The following is a 12,714-nucleotide window of genomic DNA, read 5'->3' on the forward strand; positions in this document are numbered from 1 at the left end:
TGTGAGGATAAAGATGCATCGTTACTAGTAAGTGATGTACTTATTTGCAAGTTCATGTGAATCTGAATGGTTAAAACAGAAAATGTACATAACTGGTTTTATCACCGTCGTGATCTCAAGTAAATGTAATATATTTTTAGGAAAAAAGGTAACAGAACTTACACTAAGTCCTCAAGTGGAAAAATAAATGTTTAAAACTGAATATTGTGTTCCTGTAAAATCCTTACAAGTTAGTTCTGCAGTTCTTTTGTAAGTGACATTAGTTGTATCATGCAATTTAAGCATGTTTGTTTGATTACTGTTTGGTCTGATCACAGGTCACGACTTTTGTGGTTATATTAAATTGTCAGTGCGTTAAATTTCAAAAAAATGGCTGTAACCCTGAATCTGCGCAACCTGAATCTGCTCGAGAAACTTGTGTGCCTGATTCTAGCCCACCTGTTGCGAACAGTTGGGATCCAAGGCAGCATGCATTAGATACCCTCAAAGGAACAAGCGTGGGCACCCCACTCTAATAGAAACAGTTTCTGAGCTCTTGCCTCTGATTTCTCCACCACACACTTCAAATACAAAATATGGATTCTGTTCTGCTCTTTCTGGTCATTTTATTTTTCATGATTGGTCTGGCTAATACAGTGACAAGGTTTAAGCTAATGATTGTAGACATTGCAAGTGGCATTAAAATATTACTAATATATCAAAGATGCCTGATGCATTTTCTGAAAAGAAACAGGTAACTAGCCACTGATTTTATTTTTTTTTTTTAGTAAAACGGAACTCGCAGCATCTGGGTCTGCCGCTTTACCCAGATATCTCAGGAATCTGGGAAGTAATACACTCCTGTTTCCTCTTGCATGCAGTTTTGCACACAGAAAAACAATTTGCTTGCTACACCATAATAAGGATTAATTAGCAATGTTTTAGGCAAGAAAAAAAATCTTAAAATGTGAGAAAACTGACATTTTTATGGTCACGTATTTTTAGGTCAGGGAAGCGCTTAACTACACTTAAGTGAAGATCTTGAGAAAACTGAAACTGTCTGGGTGGGGGTTTTTATGTACTGTGCAGCCGTATCCCATTCAGCTTCAGGAAGCTGGGTGGCTGTTCCATGTGCCTTCTGCTGCCAGCCGCCAAGGCAACCACTGTGAACATCTGGATACTTGCTGGCATCTCTGAGAAAATGTTTCATGCCGGCAAAAGTCTGTTCCCAAGACCAGCTTATGCTGAAAAGTGGAGCAGAGCCTTATTTTATTGCTCAGGAGATAACGGGACCAAAAGTTCATTGGGTTTTCTTACACCTTTGTCCCAGCTGTCTTACGCCTGCTGAGCCTTGTCTACTGTGATTTGATTTTTGACAACAGGTAGCACTTGAGAAAAGTGAAAAACTTTAATTTGTTCTTTTGTTGATCTGTTACATGTATGATGCCAACTATGTTTAGCTATTTTGAGTTACTTTAACAGTGATACGTGTTTAAGATAGCCAGTATGAAACTACAGTTAAAAAAAAAAAAGGTGTCTTTTGCTGTGTCTTACAGGTAGGACTGTGTGAAAGAAACTTTAAGGACAGTATCACTGGTTTTAAAATTAGATTGTTCAGATCTATGGGATCTTTGATGGATGTGGCATGTCAGTATGCAATCTTAAAGCACAGGAGAGGATAGTGATGGCTGTATTGCAGACCTCCTGTGGGTCAGATGACAGAGGATTTAGGAAAGCGGAAGGCAAACAGAAGCAGGAATTTTAAAAATAAACCAGTAACTTAGGTCAAAATAAGACAGATCTACACTATCAGTTACAAACTGGAGGTATCATCTGTCTGCCTCTTGAAAGTACTGTGATCTACTTATGAATAGTGCCGAATTATTATATAAATGGCAATGAGTAGGACAGTGTGTTGTTTATGAAAATACAATATACAGTTTATTAATGTTTTTGATTTATTGCCATGATTTCTCTTTTTTTCCCCAAAAGTCTAGTTTGCGCACTATGTATACAGCAGAGGAAAGCTGAAATCTCACTATATGACAAGTCAACTTTAGTTTAAAAAAAAACCCAGGAGAATGGAGGAAAGGCTAGATTTTGACGCTTTCTGACAGTTCAGCAGAAGCACAATTACAATTTGCAACAGAGTGGTATCGACTCTACAGGAGAACTCCTGATAGCATTCTTTATTGCTGAAAGAAAATGCCAATGCTACCAAAACCCATTAAATGCCCGCACCTCGCAATCAAAGATGCTTTGGTGTGTGTGCATGCGTATATACGCGCGTGCTCATACAGAGAATTTTCTTAGCTTCTGTGTGCTTTTTATGGAGATTTGCTTATCCTGCAATTTGCCAGAAGTAGCCAGGAGGATAGTTTAATCCTGTTTGCTGTTGCAAGACTGTCGAACAGATGATTTCTGATGCTCCAACAACGTGATGGACTTTTCAGAATTTTCTAAGTTTCTGAGCAGAGTCTCTAGCCGCCTTTTGATTTTCTTCTGATCCTCAATGGCACATCCAATTACCACAGACTGAAATTTCTGATCGATGGGTCCTGCTGGCACGTCAGATGTGCACGCACCGTAAAGCGACATTAAGCGGATTTTGGCATCTTCCAAATCATCTAGAAGTTTATTGACAATTTCATCGATCATCTTCGTGGCATGCAGTAGGGATTCCTGCTGCTGGGCGTTTCGGATGGTTTCTACAGAAACCTCCACGGTGAGGGTTCGGCCCATCAGACGATTAGCCGTCAAATTAAGTTCTTCTCTCTCACCTAAATCGAAAACAAGAAAGTATTCTAGGTTACAGGCGAATACTTTCCTGTGCAAATAACATCATCAGGACAATCAAACTGCTACAACTTTGCAATAAACAAGGTTGTTGTTATTTTAAGTAAGTGACAATCAACAAAATTTCCAGGGGCCAGAAATGAGTTTTTTGCATTTGCCTAAGTCCTACTGATTTCACAGAAGCTGGTGTCTTCTGATTTGAAATGAGGCATTAAGCGCTACTAAAAATGTAAGCAGTGCTTTTCCACTGCTGACACAATGCTTGCTTGTGTCACATTAAAGCAAAGCACACAATGTTATCAGGAAACGTCATTATTCATTAACAGAACAGGCACATTAAGGACCTTCTGTGCCACTGTGAGGGAGAGATTTAGACAGTACCCTAGAAGGCCATAAAGAGAAAACTGATTTCTGACTACCAGATGCAATTGGGGGCCATGAAAAAACTGGTTTTCTATTTTCTGAAAACAGTTTTTTCCTAAAATATGCAACAACATATTTGACATGTAGGCTCTTGAAGAGCCAATAAACCAGCAATTTAATATAAACCATACAGATTTAGGGAATATAAAGTCATATATCACACAACCACAACGATCTTAATCATCAGGTTCTTGCAGCTGTACGCTTGGTAGCACTCATGCCTGCCCGGTAGTCAAAGACATTAAAATGCTGGTTTTTCAACTACATTTAATCATTATCATCACCTTCTCTCCCTCAGCTGAGCAATATTAACCCTGATTTTTGAAAATAAATCAGTGAACCGAGTATGGGCTGTCATATACACAGTAGTGACATTCATGGTAGACCATCCAGCTGAACAGCATGTGAATTCACAGCCAAAAAAAGGGGATCCCAGGGTAACAGATGGCCCTTCAGTAACCTCGGCTGGCTCCAATGCCCCTACCTTTACCAGCAGCACATGCTCAAATGGAGCTGCTCCCTAAGGCATAGGCTGTTTTGACTTATTTCAGGTCAGTGGGGAGGGTATGGCAAAGCAGCTTCTCACCTTCGCTGATGTGCCTCATATCCTGGCTGTTCTGGATATTGTGGATCATTTCTAGCAGGATTTCTTTCTCTTGTTCCATAGCAGATGCTGCGTCACGGAAAGCCTCTACCCTGAACATGGTTGAACCAAACAAAATATGTAAATAATAAAATAGCTCTTCACCTATATAGCTGCCAAGAACTGGGTTTTTTTAAACTTCAGCTTAAGAAGTACAGTCAGTTCTTAATTACCCATCAGCCAGACTCTGATTTCATGACCTTCTCTCATACCTTAACTTCACTTTTCAAGACTCAATATAATTTTTTAAAAAAACAAACAAATGGGGGAAAAAAAAACCCAATCAAAACAACAGTAATTCGATCAGACTTAAATCTTTTATTTTATTGACAGTGCTGTTCTATCCTACTCTGTGGTTAGTCTGGATATCCAGAGCCTGATGGTACTACAGCCCCCTAGCAGAAGTGCTATAGCTAATTGGCAATTATCATCAGCTGCTTAACTAGCAGAGAAACAGACAAGAGTCCCCATCAGGGAATTTGGGGGCAAAGGATGCAGCTGTGGGGATGGAGGCAGCAAGAGGGCCTGGCTCCTCTGCCACCCGCTGGCCAGCAGCGCAGAACCCCTATAACCTGCCTACAAAGCAACAAACACTCTGGAAAACTCAAACATCACCTTGTAGCCCAACGACCCCTTTCACGAGGGAGAAAAATGGGCGAGAGGGACAAAGCTCACACACTTTTATTCATGTGACAATGTGAGTGGCGTGCCTTGGTCGTTGGGAGAAGATGCTGGACTGCCTGTCCCCACGGCCACTGGTGTTTTCCATGGAGTGATGCTCGTTGTGATGCACACGGGGAGGAAGCTTCTGTGGGAGCAGCTCCTATTTCTGGGCTTGCAGGGAAGCATGAAACCCAGTTCCTCCCGAAACAGGACCTCTACTCCAGTTCTGTTCACTGTGCTGAAATTCACATGTGATTCAGTGAGGGCAAGGGGAAAGCCCGTCAGAAACTGCTCTCCCTGATAACTACTCAGTCTCGGTAAGCTGCGTGGTTGCGTGCCCATAGTCTGCCCTCCTCCTCATGGCACAAGGTACAGGGCCCATCTGGCCATGGGCAATGGGAAAACGCCATGCTAGAAATTTGAGTCTAGTTCCTTAATTCGCGTCCTACTCCCCGACATGGTTTTAGGGAGAAGGCTTTCGCATTCAGCCATCTGGAAAAGCACATCTGGGAACTGTCTACTTTGGACACTGGGGTCAAGAGGGAAACGACCCCCTCCCTTGGCTTTGCCCCGGAGGCTTGAGGGTAGGGGCTCATAGAAGACTTCCCAAGCTGCAACTGGCTGCAAGAGTTGTGCCAACAAACGTCAACTCTGCATTCCCAGACCCCACAGAAAAGCAGAACATCACATGAACCTGGCCGACGGTTTCAGATGCTTTCAACGCGCAGCTCGGGAGGTCTAGCTGCTGTAAGCAGCAGAGGAATCCATCTATCCTGAAATGTTTATTAAACCTGGCCAGAAAAGTGGAAACAAACCAAAGCATTAAGTCTGGTAGTTGCTCTGTGCTCTTCACCATTACTGGATGCAGCCCTGAGACGGTGGTGGCTTATCATCACTGTAGATAAGGGCTTATCTCTTGAGATGGGCATGGAGCCGCTGCTCCTCCCTCAAAGGCTGGCTGAGGGCAGGTAACTTCGGAAAAACAGAGGCAAGAGAGAAGAGGGCAAAAAAAGGCAGAACGGGAGCATCTGAGGATATAAATGGTCACACTTCACATGAAGCCTGCTTACGAAATGGTTCTGTTTTACAAAATATTTAGCCTAATTTAGTCAGTGAAAGCACAAGCTTTGGGCCTTGCCTTTAATGTTCATTCTGAGGAGGAGTGGGAAAAGTTAATGCAATGCAAATTCTTACCAAGAGCAAATACTTTTAATTATTATTTTGGACTGGTTAGTAAGAGCAATGAGGCAGGTGGAGTCATTTCATACTTCAGATGTCTACACTTTATAATTTAGGAAGTCTAGCAACAATATTTTCATAAATGACTTGCCATGCCTTTTTAAAAAACTAGTATTTTCACAATTTAAAAAATGCATTGCGGTCACTGGAAAGCTTAAAATTAAAATCTAGAAGTGTAGAATTTCAATTTTAATAATGTTTTAAAATCAGATTCAATATATCATTGTACTGGCTTAAAAACTAAAGGTCTGCCTTCAGCGGGTGGATCAATCTGTGATTTTCACAGCCTTTGCTGGGTCCTATGAAGAATGTGGAAAAACTGCATTGCAGAGATGCATCCTGAATTGGTGCAATTCAGAAGAGAGTGCCTAAGACATCACTGCTTCCAAAAGTCAGCTACTGGTATGTGAGGTGGGACCTAGAAGCCAAATGATCAGAATTAATGATTGTATACTGCAAAAAAAAAAGCCTGTAACTTACCAACTAGAACTTTGATTGACATTATTTTACAGAAAGTCATAGAACCAAATCTTGAGAACTATTTTATTTGCAATAATTGCTTCTTGGGAATTATTTTAACCACTTTTTCAACTGCAATACAGAGCGCCACACAACTGAAATCCACTGGGATTTTAATTTTAGTTTATTTGCTTCCATGAACGGCAGTCAGAACGAGCGCCTACCCCGGCACCGCGTAACGGCACGTGGAGGAGGCGCAGCAGCTCCTGCCGCTGGGCAACGGGACAGGGAAGCAGCACATCAGGACTCCCCCACCCCTCTGCTATCCCTTCTAAAAAATTCCATCTTGACCAATTATGAGCAGCGTGACGGGACTAAATAACCCTAAAAAATAGACTACCCGGCTTTCAGAGACCTCTCGAGGGCAGGGTGGAGGCACAGTGTGATAGCACAGCATATTGCCAGCAAAGGCAGCACCTCAGCAGCCAGCCAGACACGGAGCAGGAGTTACCCGCTCGAACAGAAGGAGGGGGGAAATGGCCTGAGAGAGGTGAGACAAGGGAGCTGGGGAAACGGCCAGCTGCTAGGGACCTGGATCGCACGGAGGTCAAAACAACAGCATGGGATCATTTCAGAGCAGCGCTCTAGGGGGAAAAAACCAACAAGGAAACCACTCACACCAGCCTCAGGAAAATAGTTCGTGCTCCAGAGAAGATGCTGGGGGTTTTATCAAGGTGAGATAGATACCCACCACAGCCTGATGCTGTTTCGCCACCCTGGCTTGTAGTGAGGCCTCCGGCTGCCTGCCCCGGCGCTGGGGTGGGTCCCATCGGCTCCTCCCGGCTCCCAGGCCACAGCCTGGGAGAGACCCCAGCCCTGGCAGGGACTGCACACCTTTCCCTCCTTACTCGCTGCAAGAGTGTCAGGTCCACATCTTGTGGTCAGCTCTCATAACTTCTTTCCTAAAATGTGCTTTAACTTCATAGGTTTGTGTAAATCTTTACTTTCTTGGGGTGGGGGACAAAAAAAAAAAAGATTGGAAGAGATAAACCTCTAGCGAAGGTAACTGCCGTGGAAAAGGGTGGAAGCACAACCCAAGTCTCAAAAAACCACCCAACCAAAGAACAGAAGGCAAAGAAAAGAGAACACAAAATACTCATATTTATGCCCAATTATCAATTATCTTGATGCAGCAGTATGGTCTTTTTCCAATAGATGAAAACATCCAATCATATTTTTACTTCCAGTGTATTTGTCGCTTTGAACATCAACCAAATATTCCATCCATTACCTAAGACTAAAAAAAACATTCCTTACTTCTGATTTTCCCCACTCTGAGAGCAATTAGCCACGCAGTGCCTTTCTTTCCTACATACCATTTACATGAGCAGAGCATTCCCCTGCGGAACAGGTGGACCAGCCTGCACTTTTGTTTCCAGACGAGGAACTCGATACCCGCTTTCTTACGACAGCTGCAATAACTCCGTCCTTTAAACTACTGACTGACTTAAATAGCTCACTATTGAAGCTTGCACGCTGGAGGTGCAGATAAGTTTTCAAAGGAAATAAGAAACATCTGAAGACAGTGCAGCTTTTTTCCTGCAACAGAGCTGAGCACATTGGATGGAGACAAAGCAGGGGGTTTCACCCCGGCATCCTCAGCTGCTTAAAGCGAGTTTCCGTCCTCAGGTGAGTGGTCCCATGAACATGCAAATGGATGGTGGGGGAATACGGTTGTTCCGAAGGAGAACAGGAGAAAAAGTACAAAAAATTAAGTTTTTTTTTTTAAAAAAAGGCAAGAGTCTGACCTATCTCATGTACCATTACACCTAGGACTGCGTGTTCACGTCACACAACCACCACAACACGATGACTCATAAACAGAGACTCTGGTCCTACTTCCAGCTGCTCCTGAGAAGTCTTGGCACTCGTCAGCAGCCAGGGCAACACGAAGGTCCAAGGCCTTACAAGGGACAAATGTGCCACCTGCCCCCCCTTGCCACTGCTGCCAGGGGGGCTCGCTCCCTGGCAGCCAAACTAATCCCCCTTTCCTGCTCACTTTCCCTAGAGAAGGAAGTCCCTCCGCCAACACCTAGCAGGGAGGTACAAAAATACCCCGTTACTGTCGGAAAAGCAGCTTTCACGGTGGAAGTGAAGGGAGAAAAAGGAAGGCTGTTCAAACCAGAGCATTTCCAAAGGGACGAGGGTTGCCACAGGGTTCGGCCGACCTTAAGCAACTTGAGAACTGAGGATTGTCGAGGGGTTTAATTAAAGGCTGTAGTTTACTTTGACAAATTTTCACTTATTATATTTACAAGCAACATCTTGAGGGTCTATAGCTAAACTAAACCGGCTGGAGAAGGAAGATATGTGGAAGCTCTTCCTCCTGTCATTCAAATAACTTTGAAATGAGGCATGTTGATTAGTTGTGCATGGAAAAAAATATGACTTGAGTGACTTTAATCAAAGTAGTTTGACTCTCTTTTTGTAACTGATCCACATTTATAACTATGCCTGTTTGAAAGACCCACAGCAAACTGGGAAGTTTAATTTGGGGTTTAGTTTTTGGTTCACCAAACTCTCTGCTTTGTTTCAGAGTCGCTCAGCGAATTTAAAACACATTTTTGCATATTCTGATGCTCATTTTGTGATTATATGTTCATGTGCTAGACCTGGATGTGAGCAGCGAGACTTGTTTGCAGACGGTGATTTTGTTTAGTCAAATTCAGAGAAGTCTGTGAAGGAGTTCAAGGAGATTTAATCAAGCTAAGTGAAAGGCTAATACAATAGCACATGAAGTCCACTCCTGAATAATGCAAAGTAACGAAGGCAGAAAGGGGAAAAGGCAACTCCTGTATCCCACAGAGCTCTCTTAATTACAGGAAAGTCCTAGAAACATTCTGGGTGGTTCTGTGAAAGCCGCTGATCAATATGCAGCTGTAATGAAGGAAAGGGCGTGTTGAAACAGTACCGGCAGGAGGTGAATCAGTGGTACACCCACGGAACCCTGCGCATCCATCCACCTCAGAAAGGACACTGTGTAATTAGGCAGAGCTGAGAGGACGAGGAAGATGATTAAAGGCAAGGAATTGCCTCTCATGCGGCTGAACTGGGAAAAAAATCAAATGGGATTATTTGGGGAACATCAAGAAGCAGGAGACAGGACGCGTCTTGGCGCAACGATGACAAATGCCTCGTATTCGCAATTACTTTGGAAAAATACACCTAAGCTGCAGAATGCAATGCTATTCACCTTATAGTTACATGATTTATTACACCTCAGAGAGGAGGTGGACATAAACATGGGTAAAAGAACATCCACTGCTGAACCAGTAAGTGCAAAGGGAGGTTTGGGAGACACGAAGCCTCACGCGCCGGCATTCAGCACTGCGGCTTGAAGGCTTGAAAGAGAGCCCGATTGAGACCGCGTTTTAGCCTCGGATTTCCTGCATCTTCTTACAAAACACCCGCCGACAGAGGCGGGACAGGGGCTGTCGGGCCACGGAGCGGGACGACGGACACGACCCACCACGGGGCGTGCACACGCCGTGTCACGGCCGCCCCGGCACCGCGAGCAGCCCGCCATCCCCTTTGCGAAAGACTCCCCGCACCGTAAGGGTAACAAATCCAGAAGCGCCTTCCGCGTTTTCTCTGAGAAACGTCTGTTTTCACACATTCACATACATATCCCTATTTTCATACACTTCCAGGCCACGCTACCTCACCTTAGAGCAGCAGCTGCCATTTTTAAACTTGCCCCCCACCGCCCCCGATGAAGGGGGATCCTTTTTCCCTCGGTCACCTCAGGCAGCCTCACTCCAGCGCCGATCCCCTCCGCGCCCGCCGGGGGAAGGCTCCGCGCCCGCCGCCGGGCCGCCGCGAGGAGCCAGCGGCTCGGGGCGAGGCGGCTCCCCGGGACCCGCAGCGCCCGCCCGGGCCCGGCCCTGCCCGGCCGCAGCGGCGCGCGGTGCCGCCGCCCTCCGGGGCCCCACCTGAGCTCCAGCTGGTCCAGGTTCTCGAGCAGGCGGCTCGAGCGGTCCGCCATGGAGGTGGAGCGGTAGAAGCGGCCTCGGAGCTGCCCGCCGGTCTGCTGCTGCTGCGCCCCCTCGCTGGCTTTGGCGCTGATCTTGGCCTGGGCCATAGCACCCGCCTGCTGCCGGCGGCGGATCCTCGCTGCGGCCGCTCCCTCCCCGCGTCCCGCAGGCGGCGGCGGCGGCCGAATGCCGGCACCTCGCTCATGGCCAAAGAAGGAGCCCGCCCCGCCGCCTGCCCCCGCGGCCACCCCGCCTCCGCGCCGGGCCGCGGCCCCGCGGGCGCCGCCTCACGCAGCGCGCCGGGCCGCCTCGCCTGGCCTCGCCTGGCCTCGCCTGGCCTCGCCGGCCGCCCCGCTGCCCCGGCCGGGCGGGGGGAGGCTCAGCGGGAGAGCCGCGCCGGCAGGACCGCGCACCCCTCCCCTCGCAGCAGAAGCAGGGCTTACGGCAGGCTAAATCGTCAGCGAGCCGGGCGTACGGAGGGGGCACGCGCGGGGGTAACCCCGCGGGGGGAGCGGCGCTGCCCGTTGTTACCGACGCCTCAGCGCCACCCTCCGCCCCGTCCCCCGCGGGGCCCCGGAGGCAGTGCGCGGCCGCCACCCACCCCGACGCAGGGCGGCCGTGCGGCGCCTCTGCTGCTCCCCGAGAGCTCTCTGGGGCAGCGGGAGAGCGCGAGCTGCCCCCGCTTCTGGGCCTGGTCCCCTTCGTGACAAAAGCAGCAAAACCCGGACCAGCCAAGAGCGGCGTGACCCGCGTCTCTTGCTAAAGCAGAAGCGATGGGAGCAATAACGAGGTTTTCCGTATCGATACGAACTCTGTTCAAGGTGGTAGTGGGTTTGCTCTTTCGTTAAAGCAAGAACCCCACCACCACCCCACTGTTACTTTTTTATAAAGCTATTCAAAAAGTGAGCTACAAAGCTGAAACATGGGAAAAGGTAAGAAATGGGAGGAGGAAAACAGGAAGTGCTTTAAAAATGCAGAAAAGTAAAGGGGAGACAGGCCTTACTGTAAGCAGAACCTGAACAGCATTCCTAAAAACAAGATACTTGAGGTACTGCCACTGACAGCACGTCTCTCTGGTGCCAACTGTAAGAGCCCCCTGACTACCTGCAGGAAAGAAGCCATTCCACCAGCCCTTATTGACCAAGATGATACCAAAAGGCTTACTGGAAAGAAAAGTGTTCAATGTTGTCTTCCTACGCCAGAAAGAAAAAATACATCTATATCATGGTAGCCAAGGTAGTGGACCTACACCTAGTAATGACTTGTTCCAAGATCGTGTTTAACTTGACTGTACGAAACGGTACCTGCCCTCTCGCAAGCGCCCACCGAACCAACTTCGTGTACTTCAGGTTCCCGCTGGGAGCACTGGTTCCAGCAGTTCACGTCACACATAGGCTTTACTTGCCACTACAGTGAGTATTTAAAAAGGAATTTGTTCATGCTGAAAGTCCAGGTTTGGGCAAATACCCCATGGTTCTAACAGACCAATTTTTGGCACCCAGCTCAGAGGGATTTTGTTGCACAGGGATACTGTTTTGTATGCTTATCCCGCTGTGGTTCAAAATAGCTGTTTTCTCAGGCTCGTCCATTTAGAATGATATCATGTCCCAAGAACCCTCGTTAAATTAATTGCCTGAGTTTTCTTTGTTTTACGTAGTTGGGTAAGTAAGGCTCATTGCCTGGGAGCTGATGGAAATAACGTGAACAATTGTTCCATCCATCTCTCTACAGTCTTTGTAGAAGGTAATTAAAAAACGCTTCCCACCCCAAACAGAAACCATTTGTAGCCATGACACACAGTTTGCAACCGTTTTTTTCCTAGGAGCCTTCTATTCTTCCCATGCCAATTTATTAAGTATCAGTTCGATAGGGTTCAAAAAGCAGAAATCAAAATAGCTGAACAGCTATTTTTCCTTGCATAGGGTTTTAATTCCACGCAGGTAGAAGCTGCAATGAAACACAGGCACAGAACAGCTGTAGTTGTCTCCAAAAGTTTCACGTATGATTTACCCTCTTTAACAGCAAAATGGCATTTTACTCTAGAAGTGAGAAACAGCACAAACCATGGAACCAAAAGGCAGGTTTAAAAGCAAAAATGGTCTTCCGGGACAAGACTCGACATTACTGCCTGTGCAACCAAGGATATTTTCCTATTTAGAAACTTGGAAGGACCATGAAAACTGCTTTTCCTGCTCTCTAGAGGGGTAGATTGCTCCCTGTCCCTTCTATTTCTTGCTGAGGTATGTAAAGGGGCAGTTGTCACCACTTTTCCAAAATACTAGATGGCTGCACTGGAAAAATAGGAGTGGAGGAAGGGAAGTGACTCACAGCTGAACTGGGAGACGTTTGGGGACACAAAAGGCAGGGATTGGATCCTTCAGGGCCACAAGGCAATGGGAGGAGGAAGGACCCCCACATCTGAAACAAAGCACAGATTTGACCCTTCTCCTTGCAGTCTGTGGTGAAGGTGGCTGACGG

At 46.7% G+C, this 12,714-nt stretch overlaps 1 protein-coding gene across 1 annotated transcript; it reads right to left on the reverse strand.

Annotated features, from left to right (window-relative positions):
* Positions 1 to 1,881: 1,881 nt before the first annotated feature.
* Positions 1,882 to 10,343, reverse strand: BAG2 (BAG cochaperone 2). The gene is made up of 3 exons (XM_059835547.1): positions 10,195 to 10,343; positions 3,785 to 3,894; positions 1,882 to 2,759 (listed from the first exon to the last, which is right to left on the reverse strand). The coding sequence occupies exons 1-3, from the start codon at positions 10,341 to 10,343 to the stop codon at positions 2,359 to 2,361; spliced, it is 660 nt and encodes a 219-aa protein (XP_059691530.1). The 3' UTR covers positions 1,882 to 2,358.
* Positions 10,344 to 12,714: the final 2,371 nt, after the last annotated feature.

This window comes from Gavia stellata, chromosome 2, assembly GCF_030936135.1.
Source record: "Gavia stellata isolate bGavSte3 chromosome 2, bGavSte3.hap2, whole genome shotgun sequence".
Taxonomy (NCBI): Eukaryota; Metazoa; Chordata; class Aves; order Gaviiformes; family Gaviidae; genus Gavia; species Gavia stellata.